At 43.2% G+C, this 27,221-nt stretch overlaps 1 protein-coding gene across 2 annotated transcripts; it reads right to left on the reverse strand.

Annotated features, from left to right (window-relative positions):
- PDGFA (platelet derived growth factor subunit A) lies at positions 1 to 25,742 on the reverse strand. 2 transcript variants are annotated; one of them, XM_086622341.1, is made up of 6 exons: positions 25,680 to 25,742; positions 24,401 to 24,497; positions 17,142 to 17,246; positions 14,822 to 15,009; positions 8,053 to 8,179; positions 1 to 134 (listed from the first exon to the last, which is right to left on the reverse strand). In XM_086622341.1, the coding sequence occupies exons 1-6, from the start codon at positions 25,740 to 25,742 to the stop codon at positions 1 to 3; spliced, it is 714 nt and encodes a 237-aa protein (XP_086478467.1). The 2 variants fall into 2 exon arrangements, with proteins under 2 accessions (XP_086478467.1, XP_086478469.1); XM_086622343.1 differs by lacking the exon at positions 1 to 134 and adding an exon at positions 6,367 to 6,422.
- Between the last annotated feature and the right edge of the window lie 1,479 nt (positions 25,743 to 27,221).

Raw genomic sequence — 27,221 nt, forward strand, 5'->3', positions numbered from 1 at the left:
TCATTCTTGGAAAGGGAAGATGGTCGTGTGATTTAGGGCACTGGATGAGCACTCAGATCTGAGTCCTATCCCTGGTTCTGCCATAGCCTTGCTGTGTGACCTTGCACAGTCATTTCTCCATGCCTCGGTCTCGCCTAAAATGGGATAACAATAGTTCTTTATTTCAGAGGAGATACGAGTACAAACCAGCTCACCACTGTGCCGTAGAGATGCTGCAGCAACGAGCGGCACAGAAAAGCTCAGACATTAAATAATACCTTGCTATTAAAATGTGAGAAAACACAGAGTAATTAAATGGAATAATAAATACAAAACATAGGCTGATTTCTGAGGAATGCAACACCGATAGGCTTTTCTCTGTTACCTGAAATTAAAGTAAACTTAAGTGGGATTCTTAAGGGTTTAAACTATTTTTACCTGACTGTTTCTGAGATCTGCTAGTACTGGAAGTTATGTATTAGAAACACCAAGAAAATTACTTCATTGAAAACCTCCACATTGTTTCTGTTTCAAAGCAACCATGACTTCCAGCCCAAGGGAGGGTCAGATAAAAACTCAGGGTAAGATTTTCAAAGCCATGAAGGGGCCTACAAACATGATATCCTTCAATTTACAGCCAAATATAAGCATGCAAATCTGAGGTAGCTTTGAAACTTCATCTTTGCTTTTGGGTACACTTTCAAATTAAATTATAAATGGGTCCACTGATCTTAATTGAACTGTCAGATGTCTGGAATAGCTTCAATGCCACTACTCTGTAGTTACACCGTTGCTGGAATTGGACAGAGCTTTAGCGGGGAGCCTTCAGTAATGAGTATTTTTCCAAATGCAAAGATGAATCTTATTCTCTCCACATACGCGTGTCCATATAACAGCATTTGTCTTTCATGGGGGGGGCAGTTACGGGCCTGTAGGCCTGGCAGACAGGATCTCGGCGCACGTGCCTAGACAAAGCAATTGATTTGGAGACAGACAGATCAAAGGCTGTTCTGTCAAGCAGGGGGAGAGAGAAGAGATATATGATGAGACAGACCCTAGGAAGGGAAAGTAATTTTTGAGAGACAGAAACAGAGGGATGGGAGTGTCAGACAATAGCTGGAAAGCAGACCACAGAAAGGCAACATGGACCTGAGGAGGACAGCCAAAAGAACCTCATAGCTGGAATGCTGAAGCCCATCGGAGGGAGGAGACCTGTGAGATACTGTTCCAAGCAGAGTAGAAAGCCTAAGCTCAAAGACACAAAAGTGCTGGAGCTGCCTAGGAACCTCCAGGGCTGGAGAGGAGCAACCACCTGTAGTCACTGTGCACTGGCTAATACAGCAGACGCCAAGCAGGACGGAGGACATGAGAAAAGGAAAGAAAACTGGCACATAGGCCTTGATATCACTCAACAAAAGCAACTGAAGTGCAGCTCTGGAAAGATCAAGCACAGAATTAAACGTAATGAATTGCCTAGAGAATCAGCGACTATGCACCATATTATAACACAGATTCTTTTTGGGCAGTCCACTACACATATACTTTCTGACCAGAAAAGACCTCAAAAAGGATGAAATCAGTCCAACAACTTCTGAATCTCTGGACAGAGGAAGTGACTGCAGAATGTAAAACAGAAAAACGTTTTACCCCCAGATCTCTACCTAGTATGTGCAAGGACAAAAACGACAAGGTGTTAAAGGACTGCATGGAAACGTGACTTACAACTACCATCTTCAATTCCTTCATTAAGTTCCCTACTACCCCCCATCCCACAAATAACAGAGATGTCAATCAGATTTTCTTGCAGCTCCAATTGCTCACACCCTTCCCTGTAACACTCCAAATGTTGCACTTTAGAAGTCCAGATGGAGTCCACCTCCAGTAGACAGCGGAAGAAGATATGACACGGCATTCACAAATGCACAGAGAACTGTTTAATTTACAGCCACAATGGTGAAACAAACCATTTCAGAGCTTGGACATTCAAAGTTAAGTCTGACACTCATTCTTATATTCACTTATTGTGCTTAAGTATTAGAGAACACAGGATTACATTAACAGTACACGACAATCTGAGATCCCTGCAGGACCGAATAGTGAAAGGGATGAGCAAGAATGAGGGACCAGCCCCTCAAGTGGTGTAAGCTGGTACAGCTCCATTGCAGGCAATGGAGCGATGGTGATTTACACCAGCTGAGGATATGGCCCTTGAAATGTCCAACTTAACTTTGAATTAATGTCTCCTGTGTCACAACCTTACTGTTACTGTTCCTGCTGGTTGTACCTGCCACCTTGAAGAAGCACTAATACCATAGCCTGTGATGTTCGAAAGGCGGGCAGGTGGTATCTCAGCTGGGCTACAGTAAATGACACTTTGTCATGACACCACTCCTCATATTTTAAAAACTGTGGACTGGATTCTCATCTGATGTAAATTAGCTTAGAGGCGGCTGAAGTCAAAAACATTTGCCAATTTATACTAGCTGAGAATATAGCCCTGAGATTTTTGTGTTTGCTGCCGCAGGCCGCACAAACACTGTGCTTGAGAACAGAGACTCGTGTGCGTTTCATTCCTGGTAACAAAACTAACTCGAGACTACAAGTCTCAAACAACTACTGGGAAAGACTCCATTCAGTCTTCGTTCTCTCCTGGTCTTCTGAATTCGGCATAACACGGTTATTTGCTGGCACCAATAAAATGTTTGCCTCTCAGCTTGCTTTTTTTCCAAGACTTTACTATAGGGCCAGACTCACTCGTGATGTAAATCAGCAGAGCTCCATTATACCCAATGGAGTTACTCCAGGGAAGCTGGCCCACAGATCTGAATGCAACCTTCTTACGCCAGTGCAACCACAGGACTCTCAAAAAGTTGTTTTGCAAATTGTTCCACTTAAGTGCCTTTGACATCCTTTCATATCTGCACAGTGTCTGAGTGGGTCACATAATGCTTTTCATCTACACGATTTTAATGGATATATGTTTTTTTTCATTAGATACCTTTTAGACAAAAAAGGAACGGAGCAACATTATTGGCATCCCACTGAAACATAAATATATAAATTACATTTTATACACTTTTTTAAACGCAGACACATACATTCATGTGCATAACATTGTGAACAGTACACTTAGTGGAAAACAAGCACAGACAATCTTAGTTAAATGTATTTCCAGTTTTGGTGCTCAACAAATACACTGGGAAAATGATCACAAAATAGAACGGTGACTAACTCTATCTCTGCATTAGCATCTGAAGCCAATAATGCCTGTTAGGTAACATTGCTTTGTGTGGTTGAAATTGGACATAGCTACAGGAACAGGAGGGGAATGTTTGAACTCTACTTAAAGAAATGGAAAGCTTAAAAATCTCTCTTTTGTTGTTTTAAGGTTCTGCAGTTCATTCAAATCTGAAGATATTTTTTTATTTGAGTGGAAACAGTGTCTTCAAGACAAACTTTTTTGTTGTTCCAAACTAAGAAAACTCTTTCATCTCTTTGTAGATGTTTCACAAGTAAAAGAATCCAGTAGTTCCTTTTACATATCCAATGTGATAATCCAACTAAAACAAAGGGTACATAATCCAAACTACTGGGGTGGGGCAGTGATTTTGGCCAAGTGAGTAGCCAGGTCGTATCTGGCACAGCCCTAAATTTCCAAAGCAGTACAGAAGGATTTAGCCATGTGGCTCCCACTGCAATCCGTGGGGAACTGAACATTTAATCCTTTGGCACTTTGAAAACACAGGAGCTGGTGCCAGAGTATTTTATCTGCCCTGCTATAGTTAAAATAGATTTTGATGTTACTTGGGCTATTCTACTACAAAAATATGACCACAAAATGCTTTTTTTTCTTTTTTCTTTTTTTTTTTTTTTGGTTCAAGAAAACATAGCAGGCTTTCTCAGGTATATAAAACTGTTAATTTTTAGATAAAAATACAAACTTCACCTTTACAAAAACACATATTTCTGTTGAATACACATAAAGCATAACATTTTACCAAAAATAAAGAATTTTAGGTTTTGTTCAAATATTTGCAGCAAGGTAGTTCCCATGCCACCATGACATTGTACAATGCAGATACAAGAATTTGTACATTTCACACAGCTCCAACATGTGAAATAAAAGTATCTGTATACTTATAAGAATGACAATTGCTAACACAATATCACTAGTAGGCAACTGGCATAAGTCTTAAAGGAAAAAAAAAAAAGGATTTTTGCATGGATATCCTATGATTTGTTTACGCACATCTCTCTTTTTCTCTTTTTTTTCTTTTTATGTAATGCTTTAAATTACGGGGGAGGTTGGGGAACATAAACCAAGAAACGTCTAGAAAATTATGCATAGGTATACCATTTTTATTTTAATACATCTCATTAGTTTGCATCCCACTAGGAGAAATACCATAACGTTTTGTGTTCTGCTTATTGTTATACCAGTCTTTTATATGTGTTATTGGCAAATGTAGTCCAAGAGATAATAAAAAGCTAGGCAAAGAGTAAAAAGAAAACTTAATAATCACTTTATGGTGTAAAAAAAAAAAAAAAAATCCACTTAAGGCTCCCCAGAAGGTTTTTTGTATAGACTTTTAAAACACCACCAAGCAAGGATGTATTGTTCTATAGTGTTTGCGTGGCATTTGATCATTTCATACATTCCTGCTTTTTTTGTGCCTGAAGTCCATCAGTGTCCATCCATCTTCATCAAGAACGCAGGCACATTTCTTGACGTAAAGCACCGTTGACTGCTCTGACAGAAATCCACTATTCACTTAGATTTTTGTCATGTTTTTGAGTACTTTTGGTATCCTCCATTCATTCAACTGTCTTTTTTCTTTTCTGTTTTTCTTTCTTTCATTTTTTTTCTTTTTTGGACAGGGAAGCTTCCTATTGTTTCACAGAGTGCTACAATACTTGCTTTGATGTCACATTAAACAAATGTACATTGTCTCTTTGTTCTCATTAAGTGTTCTTTTGAGTCAGTTTTTTCACATAGGAGAACAAATAAAGTATACAGTCAATAAGCACCATACATAGTAGGTTCAGGAATGTAACAAACCATGTACATCCATGTCCCAGAGAGAAGTTTTTTTTCTAGCTTATTTTCACCTTACATCTGCAGGAGAGAAAAAAGATACAATAACTCTATGATTAGAATCAAAGGTCCTATCCTCTAAGTAGACGACTTAAAAAACAAAAAACAAACAAAAAAAACCAAAACAAAATAAAAAAAAAACTGTTCTGCATGAAGAGTCACTAACCTGGGACAAGAAGTTCTAAATGCTGTTTTGATTGAGTTTACATGCTCACTTTTAAAGTTGAATTTTAGAAAATCATTGCTTCTATCATACTACTCCCAATAAATACCTGTTAATCTGAAACAGGATATCAAGTTTAGCATTCTTTAGAAATGATACATCAGTATAAATGAAAACTGCCATTGGGAGGTTTTGTGCAAAAACAGGCGTTTGAAATTAAATTCATCACAATCCAGGCGTTAGGCACAAACACTGCAAAATTCAAATAATTCCCGCTCCAAATACTAGAATCAATTGCAAGTGCTGCAGTTTACATAATTTCAAGCCATGAACGAACGGAAGTTCCATATTTAATTTGGAACATGTATCGCCATCATCATGGCTAATTTGTTGGCCAAAGGATTTCAGTCATTTTTGCCTTGAGAGTGTTACTTTTTCACTACACTGAAAACCTCATGAATTTTGATGGCTTACTGTCATCATCCTACTGAGACTTAACAGAACAAAAAAAAATCTTAATTTTCTAGTGTAAGTAACACAGGGCCCTGCCACACAAAACCATGGTATTTCTAAGCATCTTCCTTGTCAGGTAGGCAGATCATCAGATCATCTCAGGTGCATGTACGATCAATCCCAGTTCATGCCAAAACATGGGTTTGATGGTCATGCATATAATAGTATTTGCTGTATCTACACTCGATGTTTTGCAGCCAATGACTGGGAACGCAAGAATTTGTAACTTGGCAATTCATTCATGCATTATTATGTGATGCTTTGACCTCAGAAATCAATAATAATGAAACAAAAGCAGAGGCAACGGAACTTGAGATTTCAGAAGCTGAAGTATTAGCACCCTCCAAAAAATAGGAACAAAAAAGGCAAGAAAAGGAAGTAGCTCAAGAATGTAAGATGCTGATGGTGATGTGGAGCTTAAAGGAAAAATACCAGCAGGTAGAATTATCAAAGCCAATCAAATCTAATCTCTTTGCAGCCTTGAGGTAGCAAGTGTCAAGATTTTGAACAGTGATTAAGTTGAAGTGATGATATTTGATTAAGTTTTCCAGTACTGGTGCTATTAGGGTGTTCAGCATATAGGTCCTACCTGAATACCAAATAGTTCCAGTGGGTTTTATGTTGGTTTTAACTTTTTTCGTTTCCGTTTTTTACCTGATTCCCTAGGCCTTCCTGTTAACATAAGGGCAGGGCTGGTAAAAAGCCCTAAGGTAATGCATTTTGTTGAACACTGAAGTAATAAACACTCAAACCGTTTACATTTCCAGGAAAACTCATTATTCTTTGCATTAAAGCAATAACTTTATAACATCTGATTTGACATTGCATTTACAAAGTAATTATACAAAAGTAAAGAAATAATAAACGAAGTAGGCATGGCATACGTCATCTCCAAGATCCATCTATAATTACTGTTACTATGCAGTATTCAACATTTGCTTACAGCTATGTAGTTAAGCTATTTTCAGCTCATCATCCACTTGCTGGTGTAAGTTTTGTTCCAATCAGTAATTAAATCCTAGAAATCTATATTCTTCCGTGACAATTCTACTCCGTTTTTCACACACACCAAAAGAAAAGTTTTCATCTTAAAATCTTAACGGCTTAGTCTTTGGCAATTAAAGACATTTTGGAAAATTGAAATTTAGCTAATAGAACTTTTTTCCCCAAATAGACGACAAAGAAAATAAATCAAACCATACACACATAAAAATAACCATTTTAAACGTGTTTTTGTCTATTCATAACTCAATCTAGTTTCAGCTACAACACTCAGCTCAGATTATAAACTGATGTCAAACAAAATCGCAGCAGAGGTCTAACTTTGCTTTTATACAAATTCTAATTCTTCTGCTCTGTACATGGCAACTGAAGTTTACATTTGCTTAAACTGGATTTACGTCTCCATGCTGGATGGAGACAGTACAGAAAACCCTTGTTACCCAGCCACCTACGAAATCCATCACCTTTGGGCAGCTTTCCTTCCTGTATTTACCCGCTCTTCACTGACAAATTTTGGGGCTGGGCCTACTGCACCCCTAAATTCCCAGCAGAGGTGAAAGCAAACCTTTGAGGCTGCCTTCAACCAAAGTCAGGAGAGAGGGAGGTGTGCTTACTACTGCAGTAGGTTTCCTGAGTATGTGTCAAGTTCTGCATTGATTGCACTCTAGTAAGAGGATCTGAGCTAACGATTTTAAGTAGTTTTATGAAAGTCAGATTGAAAGCAAATATTTTTCCCTGTAAATATTTTCCCATGGTAACTTAAATTTTGTCTGGATAAGGCAAACTTCGGTTTAACATGACAAGCGACAATGAAGTCTTAACTGTATATGAGTTAAGAAAACAACAGGAACGGGCAACGTTGTTTCAAAACTCCTTACTCCTGAATACTGAATTCATTCCTAAGTGCTTTACACTCATTTCATTAACATTTTCCCCAAGGTCAAGTAAATCTTAGCCTTAGTCCTGTCTCGACAAAGTCTAAAGATGTTAGGCAATAGAGTTCACCAATAAGCTGCATCATGACAACCTTTAACTTAATTAAGCAAGACCTGAATACTATCAGGCATTTACGTTTATTTAAAGGCTACCCTAAAGAGAACTGATACGCTTTAAACTTCAAATCCAAGCTCTTTATCCAGCACAAATTGACCCTAATTTTGCATCTTCAATGCATAGAGAAGTAGCTGGGAGCTACTCTTCTGCGTTCACTGGAAGCAAAGTTTGCTTTACATTCTCTACTAATATAAAAACAAGGTCCGTGTGAAATCAGCATTAATGCAAAAATAAAATGAAAACATACCAGTTTCTTCTTCTCTATAATCTGAATTAGTATTTGATGATGTACAGGTGCATTCCATATGCTCTTCTAATCTCACCAGAACTTCTTTTAATTTTGGCTTTTTTCTAACATATTCCACTTTTGCCACCTATAAAATACGATGAGGTATGTACTGAGACATATTAACATAGTTATAGTTCAGAACTGAAGACAGATAACTATATACCTCTTATTTTTTAATGTAGCCAAACCCATATAAAATGTTAGCATGCTAATCATCTTTTATCTTAATTGTGCATCGTGTAACTATTCATGGCACAGACTATTTGTTTATTCAAGTTCAGCAGTTTGAAACAATTTTCTTTTCCCCCAAGAGATAAAACAACTTCCCATTCATTTTGGTTTGAAGTTTTAAGCAACTTGGTTTTCACATATATCACAATAAACTTCTATACGGATTCAAATCAGTGCTTGTTCTCATAGACTGCCACTTCTAGCATGATCTTCTGCACACATTGACCACTGCTCTTAAGCTGAACACTAACAGTGAAGGCATCAGGTTGGTTTGTAATGCACTTTATAATCTACAAATTGGTGTCTCCAGAGTCCTCTCAACGTAAAGTGCTCAACTCTACAGGACCAGGATCTGAATATCAGCTTAGAAAGCGGCAAACTCAATCCTACTCACTTGTTGTAACGACCTGGAACTCGTTTACAAGAGGTCCCATGCACTGTTTTTAGGTCCAAGGGAACTACCACTCACAAATGAGATCCAGCCTTTGGCTTTATTGTGGATAGCTGGCAGGTACACTATTTCTCTCCAGTCCATCCAGCTGCTTCCAACTGCACTGCTCCGCTTTGGGCCAAAGCACTGGCATCCTTAAAATGCCAGTCTGTAGGGCAAGGTCAGGGTGGAGGAAGGAGCATGCTGGAGTAGCTCTGGCTACATGCAGGTTTCTCATCTGAAGGAAACCAAGCAGAAGAGGATGTTGGAGTGGGGGGATACTGAACATGAAGACATCCTGACCAGCTTGGTACTGGCAGCCAGGAGAGGAGGAACGGCACAAGGGTCAGGACTGGGGTGCTGAAATGAGTTGTGGGATGCTAGGCACCCACTTGTGCTAAGTGTAACGGGCATGATCGTCACGGTAGTGCAAGGGAATACCGCAGAATGTGGGCAAAGAGAGTGCTAGACAGTGTGCAAGGGGGTCCAATGTTTAGTTCACAATTGTGCTAAACACTGCAGGAATAGGTGATAACCATTTGCCTGAAATGGAAATCGCTGAAATGAAACCATAGCTTCTCAGTCCTACTAAAGATTTATCTACCATTTGACAAAAATGGGGCTGCCATGTGGCTGTCCCAGCAAACAAGATGACTACACAGCACAGGTGTGCATTTAAATAACATAGATGAGGGAGCAGAAGGACAAGAGAGGCTAGTTGTCTCTACAAAAGTTATATGACCAAACCACAAAGTGTGATCCAACCAAAAGCTCCAGTTACTACCAAATAAAGCATCCACGATTCCACTAGACTCTCCTGGTAATGGTTTACTTGTGTGTTTGGTGGGGACTGAACGCTCCAGATCGCTCTCACACTATGAAAATCATTCCCTGGCCCGCCGAAAAGTGGAACAACAGTCTCAGAAAATGAAAGTGGTGGCTAAAAAAAAAAAAAATCACATTCCCAGTTCCCAGAAACACTCTCCTGGCTCTGCGGACACAAACTATGAAGGACCTCTGAATGACAGTATCAGAAGCTAGAGCAAAATCCTGGCCTTATTAAAGGGAGATCAATGGGAGATCTGCCATTGCTTTCATGGAGCCAGCTCAGACCCACAGTTTAGTCACCACCTCTTCTGTCAACAGGATCTGGAGACGATTTTCATTTATCCAGCAAACAAAAGTTGCAGAGACAGATGCAATAACTAAAAGTGTCCACATTAAAAAGTATCTTCCAAAACTGTCAGATCTCCATATAAACAGATTAAGAACTGGCCGTGACATACAAGAATGCTTTTGCTGAAAGACTGACTATGGTTCAAAGCAGTATGTTTCAAAATCTCCTATCAGAACCCAACTCCATCAAGCCTTTGAACACAAAGATTTGAAAATGTATGATATAACTGAATCATCTGGCATCAAAGGATGACTAATCCTTAAAAATTTACAAAAACAAACAGTAATTAAGACACCTCCATCATCAGAGACAAAGCAAGAGACCCAGCAATCATGAAACAGCTTTCAGATCTGCCATGCTTATTACAGCTGCTAGAATAAACCAGTCTTATTGAAAATTACACACAACAAAAATAAACTGTAATCAAGCTTTTTAAAGTCTGTCCCTGTTTTGCTTGGTTTTCCAAACTGAAAGATATATGCAGTTCCTACGGCTATTTGGTATTAGACGACAGTTAAAAAAAAATTAAAATTACTTTGAAGAATAGGATCATAATGAATTTATGCACCAATTTAAAGCTGTTGTTTACTGTATTGTAATTAAAATACAATCCAGCATTATGTTCCAGCACCCTACTTCATGTTACACAAGTCTAAAGGAACGTTGTTTTGTAAGATGGTGCAAATATTCAAACTGAAGCAGCACAAAGCAGACAAATTGCTGTGCTCGTGTCACCTGTTAACGCTTGCTGCCACACAGGATGCTAATCTGAAATGATAAAGGTTGCAGGTCAGATTTTCAGTGTGCATGAACAGGGACAGCTATGCCAATACCGTTGGATTCGGCCTTGTGTTAGCATCTTTTTTCTTCTTTGTATGTTTCTCCCTGGTCTTTATCTTGTGCAGTTACTCCAAGTCTACCACCAAATGCTTTGAGACAGTCAGTCCTCAACAAACCGGCATCAGCTCCTTTTGCTTATCTGTAACACAACGAAACTAAAAGCCATAACAACTTCAAATCCTCCAAACCCACAAAATACCACTAGATAAAAACTCTCTGAGAGAAAGACAGTGAAATAACTGACTAGCTTAGCTAAATCTATAATCGGTACACCAGTACATCAGTATCACTGCAGGCTCTAGGTGCTATCCTGCAGCACGGTGCGGCAACTAAGTAAAAATGAAAATAAAACCTGATAAAAACACGGCCCAGGTGAGCGCCTGGGGCAGGAAGCAGCCCTGTCACAGCCCAGCGGGAGCTGAGGGCACCTCTCTCTGGCTTTTGGTCTTGGCTTCACCTGGACTGGGGTTTCCCTTGTTTCTCCCATTCTTAAACTGACCTTTGGTACCTGTCAGCTGGTCCTGCCTGCAGGTTCCACCAAGTGCTGGCAGTAATATCCAGTTAAGCTGCAGCTAAAACCAAAGTGCTGTTTATCCTAATGATAGAAACAGTCACTGAAAAAAAATGTTCTTAAACCTGCAAACATTGCATACAGCCATTTTACCTATACACACGATTTGTTCTGCAAGGCCTTTTAAACCTCTCAGAGGCTGGGTAGCTCTGCTGAACAACTCGTTCTGAATTCCTGCGTTTTTTTCCCATTTCTCTTCAAAACCTCTGTGAACAACTCCCAGGTGACAGCTGAGGAGCATCTCCTGCATCCCTTCCTTTCCAGCTACTTCTCTCTGCATCTTTCCCCCATATTAATTTACTGTAAGAATATCCTAGGTTCGATTTCCCCAAATCAGCTCAACACTGAATATTCAGAAATAGCCAAAGCTGGTACGGCTACGGCTCAAGGATAAGCAGAAGGCAAAGCTGAAGTAGATGGAGTGATTTGGCTCTTGTTTCTTAGTTTGGAAACGAGCATTGCTGCAAACAACCGTTAATAACTCAGCTTGGCTATTCGAAATTAGCAGTACAGGCAGGATTTGCTCTATACTATTAACTGTTTTTTGCTGCTGTGACCAAATACATAAAGAACATCATGCTCAACATTATAAGAAATCTCTTGGGAAGACTCAGTTCAGAAAACCCTCAAATAAATTACGGTCTGGAACTTGGTAAATACTTGATCTCGCTGTGCAGAAGCAGCAGAATCTGCAGATGTTACTGAAATGCTTTTGCAGACAGGGGAGGAAATATATCTGTAACAGACACCAACACCCCTGCCTCACCAATCCTTGTCACCATTACTCTATCAGGAGAGAAATGCAATCCTTTCCTTTCTATCAAAGAGCAACTCCTAACCAGCTGCTTTATTTCAGTAGATTTTGGCAGCACTGTACAGGTACCGCTTGCTGAAGAGAGATGTCTTTAGGACGAGGAGGCTGTGCTCTGATGGGCTCACTGTTATGATGCAGGGGAAACCTATCCTACCCCATGAAGGGGAAACCTTAGAGGACTTGTTTTGGGGAAGCTGTTCCACCAACACCCCTGGCTTGGAGCCTCCTTACAGCTCCAATTCCACAAGCTCATTAACAGTACTTCACTGACCAAGGCTCAGGGAAGGCGAAGTAAGGGCATCCCCAAACCCTAGAGCCTTTGAATCACATTCCCAAGAAAGGAATGCCCCAATACAAGCACCTCGGCTGCTCCTCCCATACTGCCCCAGCCGTCTCTTAACCTTGACTACAGTGGCTCTCAGTAAGACAAAGAAAACACCCTTTTGCTTTTGCCTGTTGGATGATGCAAACCCGCTTGCTGACCTTTCTGGGTGAACATTTTTCTAGTGTGAATGGGCCAGCTATGATCTCACTACCTTGTCAATGAAGAGGAAGTGGGGAAAGCCTTTTCAACATTTAATCAAAAGAGGGCTTTTATGCAGTCTGACATCAGGGGAAAACACAAGACGGCTTTCCAACCGCACTGCTGCAACAGCTGAGAAGGCTCTCCAAAACCGCTCCCCCTACCTTTCCAGCGACCCTCGCTCTGGGCCAGCTACTTAATGGCATGAGCAGACATTCAGCTCTGAAGGTAGGATTGGCAAAAGGCTCATAAAACCATCAATTATATCAAAGCTACAAGAGGATCTGACTCTGCAGGGCATAAATATGGATTCTGTTCAGAGATTTCTGGTGTGACAGTGGGGTCAGCCTACAACCTTTACAATGAACATCCTGTTCCTGCTTGACCTCTTGTCCTTTTTTTCCCTTCTACTTAATGACTGTTTTGAGCAGTCTTGGAGCTTGAAAAAAAAAAAAAAGTCTTCCAAAGCTGGCTGACGTATATTGATATTGCTGGTAGCAATATATTTACACAGTCACAAAAAGCAGCTGCTCAGCTGAGCCTACTTTTAGCTTGTGCCCTATTAAAATGAACTCAAAACTAAGAGCACGAAATCCGTATCAGTGGACTGAATGAGAAAGTAGGATTTCTTTAACATGGTGGTGTGCTGGGAAAGCAGCCCCAGCAATGACATCCTGCAAAGCTGCTACCAATTGTGGAGTTTGCAGCTTCTAAGGAACCCTCAGTGTCCCTGGCAGCTGGGGACATGGACAGCCAAACCTCTCTATCTATAATCTTCTCCATCACTGCAGCGGCAGGAAACAAGCACAGAGTTGCAATGTCATACAGTGGTACCAACAGCAAGTTCACAATACCCAGCTCAACTCCTTGCTGAGTGTCTCCAGCTGCCTTGCACGTATTACTTGCTACACAAAATTAACTGGAAGCTCTATCAAACCCAAAGGCAACAGCACTAGATATTATAACCCTGAGGCACTTTGCTGTTTAGCTCCTGCTCTGAATGGCTTAGAATAGTAATGCTTCAGCTTCCCTAGTTTGTTCTCAGCCCTGAAATAATTACTGATCTCGATTTTTTCGTCATTTTTAATTGTTCTTGCAAAGCATAACCCACAAAGGAAGGGCAGCAAGCAAGTGTAAAGTACAATTATTTTTTGAAAGTCTGAGGAAATCTGTTCAGATGTTTCTCCAGCTTACTTGGGTGTGAAAACATTTCTCAGCTGTGCAGAAAAGAAGTCCTGCTCAGATGTATGCCTGTGTGGTCAGGAAAGACAATGAACTGGCTTAGGTACCCTACTTTGTGTTCAGGACGTACAGCGCTATGTGGGTTAACAGCACCTTTCTCAGTAAGAAATCCATTGCAAGTATAGCGATCAGTATGTTGTGCTGGGAAATTTTATGTTCAAGAATGTGTTGGGTTTTTTTTCAAATTCTGCTCTTAAAATACTCAGGGCAACAAGAACTCGCAGTCTTAACAATATAAATGCTAAGTGTAAGTCTAATCTCCTACACGCAGATGTAAATCAACACTACTTGTTTAAATACTGATAAAAATTAGAACACAGTGAAGCTGTATGAACATAAGAAATATTTCATGTAATATTTACTGGAAAATTGCAACAGGGATTTTGTCTAATGAGTAAATACAGCATGAAGCCGTTGAGTCTTCTATCCCTGGGGTAAGATAATTTGAAACACATTTTTTCAGATCAAAAGTGTTACGTTGTCAAATATAAAAGCTCAATTTAGGCTGCATAATATTTAATTAAGAAAACAGCATTCCATACTGTGATTTATTTATTTTTTTAAGTCCAATGCCCCTTGAGTCATTTTATCTTCTTAACTTTAAGATTTGTACTGTGCGAGATCATGGGAAAGACACCATCGACTTTATTTTCATTACAAAAGAAGAAAAACCTAAAGGGAATCCTGTGAAAATCTAATCCAAGCCCAAGATTTTCCAGTGATCATGTAACTTGAAAAGGCCATCTGCTCACTCAAAATGGAGAGGAGCATTGTATCTGATCCTGCGGATATGAGGATGGATAATAAAGATCCAAGTCACACAGAACAGCCGCAAGAATACCTGGAGTTTTTAGACTTAGGAGGACCCTCTTAGGGCTCTGCAGCCACCATTTGCTCACCTTGACACTTCTGTGATGTATCCGCGATGGCTGGCATTTCACGCTGCTGGTGTTGCAACAGCCAGTGCAACGTTTCACCTCCACGCAGGGCGGCCATATCAGGAAGTTGGCAGAGGTGGGATCAATCTGACTCCGAGGTATCTCGTATATAACCGTCCGTGTTTTGCAGACAGCCGGGATGGCTTCCTCTGCGAACACAAGAAATTCACACCTGCAGGTGAGCAGCTGCTCTCACCTCAGAGCACCCAGATACTTTACAACACCAATTTATCAGTGGCACCCTTAGCTGGCGGGTTGAGATGGTGTTCTCAGTTCCCACTGCGTACTGACAGGTCAGTGCTGAGTACTGTCTGCCTACCACTAAACTGTGGGTGCTACCCTAGAGAGAAACTTGACTCACTCCCGAAAGCGGAGCCCAAAAATCGGGGTCTTCAATGGCCCATTGGCACATACCATTAGATAAAACTATCCCAGCTCTTTAAAGTGACAGCAAGCCAGGGGCTTCTCCAGATCAGATGATCCTCTAATACAGCCTCATAGCGACCGTGTAACAGCAGTGGTTATTTTACAATATTGGGGTCATCATCGCACACACGTACTATCACACAAACATGCAATACCTGGCAAAGACCACCACAGAAATTACATTGAGAGAAATTGCACCCAAATTGGCTGAGCTGGGAAACAACCTATGCCAGCCTGAAACTTTCCAGTCTTGGGTTTCCACTTCCAAAACCTTTACATTCCCACATCAGGGAGTCTGGTCCATCTGCTATTCCAAAGGGCAACTGCCATTTTTTCTGAATGAAGTTATCAAAGCTTCATATATGGTGGGGTTTATTTATTTAATTTTTTATTTATTGAATGAGGCAAAACCACAAAAGTAGCATGACAGAAAAACCTGCAGCTAAACCAACATCTTGCTGGGCTCAGGTAAGGCGAGCTTGTAGACAACAGTCTCAGCCACATGAGGATCATAAAGAGCAGCTCTGTGCTGCTGCATCATGCTGCCATGAAAAATCCAAACACGTATTGTTCTCAATCTAGGGACTGCCTAAGAAATCGCGCTGATAATTCGAAACTGTCCAGAAAATAACAGCAATTGCAGGGACAACTTGTTTGATGATAAGTTCTCCAAAGACAGCTTGGATTTTTTTGCCTTACAGTGGCAGCAGTGATAGCTTTGGGTTAGATGTGTCAGGGAACTGGAATACTGCCTGCACTTCTTCAGTTACTTCTGAAGTACAAGAAGTTCAGGCCCAGCCTGTGCCTGTAACATGAAAATCTAGGCTTAGTTTTGAAAAAGATGCATTTCAGTCAGCTACAAGAGAGAGAAAATTCTTCTCCTCAATCCCCAATGCCATGAACTCAAGAAAATTAACGGATCCAATACTGCAAGATAGCTGGCAACTCCTACAAGTTACTGAGCATATCCAGTTCCCACTGACTTTCATGGGGAGGCATTCAACACCTTGCAGAGTAAGGTGCCAAGTGTAGCAGACTGTTTCAGAACCGCTGTTCTCTAGAGGCATTCAATGTGACGAAGGCGCTTGCCAATTCACACTGCGAATCCACACTGACAGCGTGCTGTGCTATCTCCTGCATCCCACCACAGCTTAAAGTACCCATAGACTGACTCTGCATTACCTCTAATAGATAAGATCATGGATGTTTTCCACAGCCAAATGGAATGGTAAAACACCCAGACCTGATCAGATGAACAAGCATGGCATAAAAATCCTATTCTAAAATCCATTAGCATCTCTTTGAATTTGTATTTTGGTCTTTGTTAGATCACCACCATTATTGTTCAGTAAGAACAAAACGCCCTGTAAACATTCCTGGTGCCCTACGCAATGATGGAAATCAATGCCCCAGCGTTTCCGTCAATGGCTTTTAATTTTTTGGATAAACTGTTTTTTTCTTGTGAATAAAGAGTCAAGCTGTTTCCTTTTGTGGAGCTTCTGTACTGAAAACTCTACCAACTGTTGATGTTTTTTAAAGCACACTGCTGTAGTTGTTCCCCACACTATGAATTATACATCGAATATCACAGCATTTTCTAACCAAGGTCTAGCTTTCTAACATGCTGCAACAAGAAAGTGAATGTAAAGAATTTGTGCTTGTCTGTCTCCTATGGACATCCTCCAGAAGACAGCTTCTCAGGCAACAGCTCGTTTTGTGCAAAGAGAAAGGCAGAAACTAGAAATGGCCTTTTTCCTTTGTGCGTGTCACATTTTTTCAGTGAAATGTCCTGCTTGGCTGACCAAAAGCACCCCCTCTGTTTTTACTCCCTAAATACAAATAGCTTCCTTCTTACCAATGCTTCTTTTTCTGCGAATGGGCACAGGACGATTCTCTTGTACATGTTTAGCAGAATGAACACTGTAAGATCTCAAGTTTGCTTCTGAAACATCATCGTATCCTAAAACAGGAAACAAAATATTAAACCTCAGCTACGTTACTCGCATCGTTGTCACTACAGTGCTGTTCCATACATATAAATCTGTGCTGTACATATGCACAAGACCAAATCCTGCTGCAATTAATCTAATGTAACTCCTGTCAATGCAATTGCAAGGGCATAAGGCAGGGAAGATACAGATGTTAAATGTCATGTATAAGCATGCACAATTTAATTCTAATATCCATTTTACCGAAAGCCCCCAAAAGCAGTGCACGCCCTGTCACACAAAGCCGTATCTAAAGTAAAACAGTTGCATTTTTATGTGAAAGGCATAAGAAAGTTTTTCTTAATGGAAAGGTGTAGAAATAAGAACAATAATATTTCACATGAAATGTTTCTTACAATAAGTTTTTTGAAGTTCTGGCATGAGGCTACAGTAGAAAATATGGTATTACACACCCAACAGCAACAATGCTGCCTCTGTAAATTTTCTCTTGCTAGGTTTTCAAGGCAGTACTAGGACAGAATCAAAAGCAAGAAGTAACTAGCATGGGTTTCCTTTTAGCCTCTCTGTTGCAGAACAAATCCCCTGTGAAGTATCCTAACCTTTGGAGGGGCATCTGAAGCTACTGCAAACTCTGGGACTGCATCCAGACTTGTCTTGTTCCCTAAATAAGCCTACCACATGGGTTAAAGGGCCATGAGAAAAAGCAAAGATGGAAAACTTGGCATTTCATTTATCATAAAAAACAACAAAATAACCACTCCAACTATTTGGTTTTGCTAAGTGAAGCAGTCCAGGTCGTGTCCCATGCAGTGGGGTTCTGAAAACGACAAGCAGAATCAGCAAACAGGGGATCAGGGAGATGGAAGCAAACTGAGAACTGCATACAGATTCCAGTACACAGAACTATGATTTTTAGCACTCTCCTGCTTGGAGTGCTCTCCATAACATCACTGGAGAGTTTCAAGGTTTCACTGATGCTCCAAAGAAAACTGTGATGTGCACTATAAAATATAAATGGCTATTACCCAGTACTCAATTACCATCTCTACATGCTACCAATATCCTACACTGCTCTGTCTTCTGCACTGTCACATGCCCTGCTCTGTTCATTTTGCATCCACAGTTGACTGACTCTGGAACTTGTTTTATTCTCAGCTTTGTTAGCAATACACATCATATAGGCCTGCTCTACAAACTAACCAACTCCTTTTCCAACTCCTGCCTCCAAGAAATCCTGCCCTAGAGAGCATGTAACTGGTGAAATCACCTGCAGAGCCTGGTAAGACATGAAGACAGTGGTATCTTCAGCACCTTAGAAAGAGCTCTGTGCCTCAAGTTCTATCTTCACTCCTTGGAAAATACTATCTTAGGTAGCTAAAGACCCACTGGTCCTGTCTATTTTCCTAATGAGCTGAACAGATTGTCTGAAATAAGTCAGTTGAAATCCAGACTCTCAATTTACTCTCACCAGTGAGGTAAATCAAATGGCTTGCCTGAGACCCCACAGGAAGTTTGCAACTGAGCTGGGGGGCAGAGCCAGGTCTCCTGCATCCCATTTCAAGGGCACCAGGCCATCAACCTGACCCCAAATAGTGTTATGCAAAACGAGGATCCGTTCTGATGTTTCTCCAGCCCTCTTCCGCTTCCTATCACTTAGCCACCCAACACCTTAATACCGACCTGCTTTTTGGCAGCTTCAAGTTGTCACAAGCTCTCCCTCAATTTGAGGCAACGAAGTGATACTCAAAAGAAAGCAGCATGAATTCCGCTCAGTGTAAGACCCAAGCTAGGCTCAGAGCAAGAAGCATCACTGTCCGCAGGCAAAGAGTGTTTAAAAAAGATTAAATACAAAACTAATGCCTCTAATCCGAACTGCTTGGTGGGCACAGACATCTTGCTGAAAAGAGAAACCGTCGATGATGCCAGCTGTACGGCAGGCCTGAGCCACAGGTCCTAATCTCACATTCAACACGCTGGCATAGCTCCCTTCTGGGAGGGGAGCTGATTTCTTGCTGCCTTGTTTAAAGAAACTGGTAAGACTAAAGGAATAGTATGATCAGCTAACCAATATGTTAAGCCATGTGCTTATACATAACTGCTCAACTCGGCTGCAATTAGCCATATTCTATCATCATGTTTATAAAGCAAAATGACATGTCGAGGAGCATGTGTTGCTTATAAGATGATTTCTAAGGTGAAGAAGGCCTCTGGCTCATACTGTGTCTCACTGTCTCACTACATATCTTAGGCATGTATATCATTTCATAAGTTCATGTCTCGTTGTGGGGGTTAAAAAAAGAGATCTACATAGCTAGCACAGCAGACTGCAAAACAAGTTCTAGTCAAACCTCAATGCGTTATGCAAGAAAAATTGTACTATTTCTATCAACACAGCATCTATTTATTTTTTTTTAATAAACAGAATTATGGAGCACAGGGCTGGTGCCAGAAGACACCGTAATGCTAAAGGCACTTGGTGTCCCCCTGATCCCCACAGGCATTTGGAAGGAATTCCATTCCCAGTGAAGTCAATGGGAAAAGCACTGCACTTTAAGCAATCTTTAAGTCAACAAGGGTCTTGCCCAAGCAGGACCGAAAAATCAGAAAGTCAGCTTTGAAACCCACACTTGACTCTGGATGTGTGGCCAGAGACTTTCTGTCGTTTCATTAAAGCAACAATGCTATGGTAGTCACAAATAGCACTTTCTAGTTCGACTTGAAAGAAGTCCGATACCTAATTTGCATCATTTTTTCCCCTAATGTACATGACTGTAGGAGCATGAAGTTGCTGGATAAGGTGTTTCAGCTCTTAGCAAAGGAAATGGGAGTTTATGGGTGCTTAGCGCCTCACAAAATGAGGCTTAGAGCAGAAAGCTTAGAAACGGGTGGTTCTTAGTTTAGAAATTGAACACTGCTTGTCACTATGCGAAGATGGAGGATGCTGCACAGAGCCAGATTAATGCAGTTCTCTTTTAACGTTTTAATAATATAAAAATGTTTTCATGGCAGCCGATCAAGAAATTTCTCTGTAATCTTTTATGTACTGACAACATATCAATGATGGGTAGAAAAACTCTTGCAATTAGCCTTGGTCAATCCATTAGTGTAGCTGAAATTGTTCTTTTTTGTCAGATTGGCATTTTTCCACTGGGTCATGGAGTATAAATCACAGAGTTCCTGTGACATTCTGCCAATATGTAATTACTCTTCTCCCTAAATAAGCATGTGGAAAGCATCCTAAGACTACTGTTATTTTCTATTTACCAATTTATATTTTTGCATTGCCTTTTCCTTCCCAAACAATTTTATGTGAGGTACAATCTCCAATATATGCAGTCTTAACACAAACCCTTCTAGATGTCGCTTTGATGTGCATCCAGAAAGTATAGGTCCAAGACTTCTCGTACCAACAGCAGTAGCTTAGGACGTTCTCATTATCTTTTTTTTTTTTTTCAGGAATTCAATATAAGGTACAATGAACTGAAACGGTCTATCTTACAAATCGGTCCTAGAGCCAGAAAGCCCAAGGCAAAGTCAATCTGTTTGTTTGATCTTCTTTCTGGCTGATGCAAAATATGCCCTTCTGACATCCAAATGCAGAGATAGATGTCATTAAGTTTTCAACTTTGATCTATTAAAGGAAATATAAGTAGCAGCCTGCAAGATCCTGTTTTGTTTAGCTTTTCTTCTCTTTACCTAGATAGGATCAACGAACTGTAAAGGAGGAGGAGTATTCCCTCTACCTGTCTCAGGGAAAACACAGGACACAGGGCAGATGCCCGCCTCTCATAATGTAACATCCTTAATTTGAGTGCCACACCAAAAGCCACAAAGTCAACAGAAGATTTTCCAATAGATTGAGTTCTGCAGCAATCTTACTGCTTTTCCATGAAAGTATACTGTTAATTTAGAACGTTTCTCCACTTAACCAAAGCTGCTCTGCTAGTTCTTAATCACAGGCCGTTAAGTTCACATGGCCTAAGGTGACCCTATGGTAGATGCCCTTAAACCATGCAAAGCAGCACACTCAGCCCTTCCCCACGAAGGGAGATGACTGGGGGGGAAAAAATCTGTTCCCAGCAGGAGGCAAACATAATAGGTGATGAAATGAACTGTACCTCCCACAGGACAGATGGAAGAGGTGAAGCGCGAGGAGAAAAACCATGCTGCTAAGCCAAAGAGAACTTCACAGGCAGAATATAGGAAATGCCCCCGTTTCAGTGATTTAGTCTGTTAGTAGTAAAACTGTACTCTGCACACTCCAGCTGCCTACGTCCTGGGATCATGCACGCCTTCTGTTCTAAACAGGGTCAGGCTCTGCTCTCCGTCACGCCAACGAAACTCCATCACTGACTATGGATCCCAATTAAGTTAATCGAAATTAATCTAAGACCCAAGTTAATCTAAGACCCTGTTTTCTGATACAAACAGAGAATTCTCATGTTGCCTCAACAGGGATTTCTCTTTGAATCGGACATGCAGCACTGGGCTCTGACAAACTGGCCTGGATTTTCTTTTTTGAATACAATGATAAGCTCCATGTTGGGTAGTGTTTTTCTTTAAGTAATATGCCAGATGGTCTGGGGGTGTGGTTTCTAATTTTATGAAGGGGGTTATCAGTCATCTCTGTGCTACAATATAGAGACCAAATCTGTCAGAATAGAAGAAAAACCTGCCCACTCTAACTTACAAAGCTTACTTTTCCAATTAAAAATATATGCTTTGCATTGCAGGAGAGAAACATGACTGTTCTTCCTTCATTTTCCACAGATTCTGCCTTGTTACTCAGGGATATCAGACATTTTCTGCATGCATGCCTGATCCTGCAAACTCTTTCCCTACAAGATCATTCTTAATTCTCAAGTCCACCCACTGAGTTTAAACAGGGCTACTCACATGCAGAAGGACTGGCAATGCCATGCACTAAGCTGAGGGAGAAAATAATCACTGAAGTGTTTTTATTCCAATCCTCAGTTTAAATCAGTATATGCTATGAAACTGAAATAGATCTATAGTACAAGCCCTCACTGAACTAGCCCTTCCCTAAATGCAATTACAGCCCTAAGGAAATACATTTCAGAAATGTCATTTTACCAGTGACAACTAGAAAACAGTTGAATTGCTAATCCAAACTAATATTAAATATATTAAACAGACCCAATCCTGTCTGCTGAAGAAACCATGGCAATTTCAATGTTCAATTAGTCACTCTGATAAACCCTTAGTAAGAATTACCCATTACAGTAAAGACTGCAGTACTGTGCCCAGAAAACGTAAACGCGAGCAGTACAGACCAGTTACTCTCTATGAAGATCCAATCCTGCCTGTGTAGCTCGGAAAAGAAGCCCACAAGCAAGAACCGGGTGAAAGGCTGAGTATTTTGTTTTTATTTTTTCATATTGTTTGAGTTCATGTCTTAAGGCATCACTGTTTCATGTTGAAACAGTAAAATATTTATGTCTTGTTTCTCTAATGGTTTCTAAACTGACAGATTGCAAGAAAACAGCAAAAATGAAATGGTAAACTTGCAGCCGACCTCTTCAATTTTTGGTCATGCATCCTCTGGTTGATATTTGCCATGAGGTAAATAATCATTTTCTGAAATAAATTTCTCTCCTCTGCTACATCTGCTAAGTTATTCAGCTCCTGCCATTGCTCCACTTGCCTGCTTGATTCTCTTGCAATGGAGCCATGTGAACTTTTGCTCTCCTCGTAAGTGGTATTTAAAAATGAAGCATGTGCTTGTTACACTGGCGTATCTGAAAAAATAATGTATGCTGGTAGCTACAAAATACTGACTCAAAGGCAGAAGAAACATGCAGTATTTTAAAACGCTAGCGCTCAGATCCAGCCCTTCTGCAACAGCAGCCAAGCCTTCCGCTGAGTTCACTGGGAAAAAGATTTTAGCAGTAGCGCACTTGTCAGGTCCAAAACAGTCTTCAGTGGGGAAATATGTATTGCGTACCCCTTCCCTGTTGTGAAAGCTTCTTTAATTGCAGTGATAAGCAATAACGATGAAGTGCTGCTCTCCCAAAATATCAAACTGATGCCAACAAATCTGGCAATTAGTAATTAGCCTCTATGGTAAAGTATTGTGCAAGAGAGAAATATTCCCATTTTCAGTGTAATGGGAAACGGTTTGCTCCCTAATCACATGAAAATTGAAAGCTATGTCTGTAAAACATGTTCCTCGTGCATTCCTGCTCATTAATACAGCACTGCACAAAAAGCAGCGAGTTAAACCCTAGAAGGATCCTGCAACACTGAACGAAGGTGATTGAACCTGGCACAGACTTTACAAAAGTACACAGCATATGGTTTAAAAGCAGATGGCCCAGTACCAAGGCAAGCAAGAACTCATTCATTTTTCTCCATGTTTGCTCTTCAGAAAGATGCAGGTTTCCCTTGGGCACATCAAAGGTGCCGGGTTTATTCTGTCAGCTAAGGGAAGAAATCACCAGGAACAAAGTGCATCAAGTGAAACCAAATGATAAGAACACAGTAATACAGTGCTTCTGATTTACTGCTGCAACGATCTGTTTGAACTGCACGTTCTCACTACACCCATTTGCATGCCTAATGATGCAGAAAATAACCCTGCACTATTTTCTTTTGGTAAAAAAAAAAAAAAAAAAAAAGAGTGTATCTTTAAAGGGTAAGCTTCATATGCAGGTTCCTGTTTAAAATCAGCATGGACGGTTTATTTTCCTTCTAATAAAGCCCAGCGCTTGAAGAGACATTACTTCATTCATAAATATTGTTTCAAATATTTTAAATACCTCTAGGACAGTAGTTTAAAGATAACAGAGCAATGCAAGACCAACAACAAACCTTATGGAAATTCTTCTCCGCTGAGAGACGGAGAGGTCTGAAAATACAGAGGGTCACTAGGGCCCTCTCCACCCTGAACCCCCCGAAGTTTTAATTCCCGATCGGCCCCTTGGCCGCCGCCTCCCTTTGAAATAAAGCTCCCTTGCCCAGGACAGCCTTGATTTTGAGGCTGGGTCCCTTCACGGGTCTCGTCCCCGAGGCAGGGCAGCCCGGGCCGCGCCGCCGGAGCAGCGAGAGGGGTGGTGGGCGCTGCGCCGCGGCCGCCCGCGGTGCCTCCCCCCCCGGGGCGGCGGCGGCCGACGGCGCGGAAGGAAGGAGGACGGGACTAATTTACCTACGGAGTCAATCTCCAGGAGGCGCTGCAAGTCGCGGATGCTGTGGATCTCGCTGTGCGCCAGCCGCTCGATGAGCTCCTGCGGGATCTCGGCCTCCTTCAAAGACACACACACCGCGGGTCACCGCGCAGCCCCGCGCAGCAGTTCCCCGCGCCCTCGCAGCACTGAGGATCGAGCGCTTCGGGGCTGGGGGTTTGGGAGCTTTGGGGTTTTCTGGAAGGTGCAGGGTGTTTGCCGGACGTGTTTGGACGAAGCAGGGGAAAAATCCAACCCCTCTGCTCCACCGAGAGCTGGAGCGCGACCCGCCGCCCCCGCGCCCGCGGGGGCTGCGCGCCGCCCGCCGCCAGCTGAACTGCGCCACGGCTCGCCCGGGCGGGCAGCTCACCACGGCCCCGGCCTGGCGGAGCGTGTGCCCGGCAGAGCTGCGTCTCCTCTCCCCGAGCCCCGCTCGACGGCTGGAAACCCACTCGGGGCAGCCGGCTGCTGAAGTTTGCCCAAGAGGGCGTGAAGTCCACCGCGGGCGCCGGCTACCCCGGCCCGGGGAGGAGGAGGACCGTCTCCCGCGGGGGCCACCGCTATCCTACCAGCGCCCACGTCGCGGCTCCCGGTGCCAAGCAGACCCCGTCCCGGGAAAAGTTAGAGTCGCCGTGCAGCGCCGAGCACCGCGCTCGCCCCGACCAGGGCCACCTGTAGCAACCCCCACACGCGGCTCCGCGCCCCCCCTCCGCCCCCGAGAGGCCGCGGGCGGGCGGGCTGGCTGCGACCCTCGCCCGCTCTGAGCCGGGTGAGCATCAAAAACCGAGGAAGGACGTTTTAGGGGTGGGGGTATTCAACCAACTTCTGCCCGCGGCACTAACGGTGCCCGCGGCCGCTGTGTGCAGCGCCGTGCGCCGCGGGGGCGGCCGCTGCCAGGCGGCTCCGCGCACCGCTCTGCTTCCAAACAGCCGCAGCACGTTTGCACCCGCGGGGCATGAATATATATATATGTAATATGCATTTTATATACATATAATTTTTAAGGGCAGCCAGCAGCCCCGCAGCGGAATGCACGGTCATTCCCCTTCCCCTCTGGCACGCATGAAATGGCAACTTGCTTTCCGCCTCGGCCGCGCAGGGGCTAGGGCAGGGCGAGCGCTCCCGGCGAGGCCAGGGCGCGGAGATGCCCGCGGAGCCCAGGTGGGCAGCCCGCTCTGCCGTGCCCTCCGCCGCCGGCTCGCCCCGACCCTCGGCTGCGGCGTGCCCCGGGGACCGAGAACGCAGGAAGCCGCTCTCACCTACCTCGGAGAAGGTAAAGGACAGGTAGCCAAAACCTATCAGCAAAACGCAAGCCCAGGTCCTCATCGCGGTCTAGTGCACTTTAGACACGGAGGGAAGGCAACGCTGATGGAGAGGAGCTGCAGGCCGGCTCCTGCCGCGCAGAAATTCAGTACCATCCCTCAGGGGAAAGGCAGCGGGGTGGCTCGGGGGTCCTCCGCATCCAGGGTGGGTCGGGGCTGCCTCGGGGCGGCGGTGGTTTAATTACGGCGCTGCCGCTGTTTGTACGTTCCCCTCGCTACGGGAGCGTGGCTGCTTTCCCTTCTGCTGCTCTCGCTCGCTCCTCTTGGCTCTTAGGACTAGACCAGCCGGTACTTCTGCATATTTGCTTAGATCAGACCAAAGTGAAACCCAAGGAGTCGATCCGGAGCGCAGCCGAAACGCCCATCACCTGTCTGGGGCGGTTGGCCCCCCTCGCGGCGGGCGGCGCTGGGGCCCGCCTCCCCCCGCCGCCGCGGCCTCCCGCTCCGCGCCGGGACTCGGGGATTTCTCGATTTGCCGGCTTCTCCCCCACCCCGCTACGCTTGCCCTCCACCCTCTCCCCCTTTCTCAAAAAGGGAAAAAAAAAAATTATTAAAAAAAAAATCTTTATTGATACGGATCGAAATGTTTCTCTTGCTGAGAATGGTCCCGCTTCCCTCCCCGGCTGGGGTGAGGTTAAAAATAATAATTAATTATGAATAATAGCAGTGATAAATCGGAGCAATATTGCAAGATCTCGCGGGCTGCCTTGGTGCAGTTCCTTCTCCACTTTGCACGGGAGAAAAAGAGAGGAGGAGGAAGGAAAAAAAAATAATATATATAATATATATATAGATATGCAAGAAGGCTTAAATCCCAAGGGGATCGGAGACGAATGGCAACTCCTGGCTGCGGGAGGATTCCCGGGCTCGCTCCAAAGCGGTGGCCTGTCTGGAGCGTGGCTGGGGCGAGGAGCAGCATATACCGCTCCCCTCCCTGCCATGCGCCTCCCCCGTCCCTCCTCCCCACTCCCGGCACCAAACCCACAAACAACAAGTAGTGGGGGCCGCCGCCGGCTGCAGCCCCTGCTCGCAGGGGTAGGGGGGCTGTGCCCCTATGTAAGGGAGGGAAAAAGGGGGGAAAAAAAGGAGACGGAGGAGGGCAGGGGGGGAGCGGGGCAGCCTGCCCGCCACCCCGGCCCTCTGCGGCACTGGGGCGGGGAAGGGCTGGGAGCTGCTGCGCAACAGCCGCGTAACCTTACGGGATCCACCTTGTGCCCCTGGCTTTTATATAAGGCGGAAGAGATCGCCATGGCCACGGAGGGTTTGGGTGGGTTTTTTTAATCGTCGTTATTATTTTTATTTGCGGGGGGGGGAGAGGGGGGCTCGGCTTTTGCAGAAGGGGAGGGGCAGGGTGGGTTGTGGTGTGGTTTGTTGTTTTTTTTTTTTTTAACGTAGCTTCGCTGCTGTTGCAGCGCAGCCTTCACTGCGAAGGAGAAACCACCACCCCACCGCCCCCCCCTTTTAAGAAATACAAAAGCACCCG

Source organism: Tauraco erythrolophus, chromosome 17 (genome assembly GCF_009769465.1).
Source record: "Tauraco erythrolophus isolate bTauEry1 chromosome 17, bTauEry1.pri, whole genome shotgun sequence".
Taxonomy (NCBI): domain Eukaryota; kingdom Metazoa; phylum Chordata; class Aves; order Musophagiformes; family Musophagidae; genus Tauraco; species Tauraco erythrolophus.

What these genes read in the sequence shown, in the direction of transcription:
- PDGFA (XM_086622341.1), bottom strand. Translation starts at nt 25,742, where the DNA reads ATGAGGACCTGGGCTTGCGTTTTGCTGATAGGTTTTGGCTACCTGTCC. An exon ending in TGTCCTTTACCTTCTCCGAG is followed by an intron (nt 24,498 to 25,679) that starts GTAGGTGAGAGC and finishes GTGTCTTTGAAG; the next exon opens with GAGGCCGAGATCCCGCAGGA. An exon ending in TCGCAGAAAAAGAAGCATTG is followed by an intron (nt 15,010 to 17,141) that starts GTAAGAAGGAAG and finishes TTGTGTTCGCAG; the next exon opens with AGGAAGCCATCCCGGCTGTC.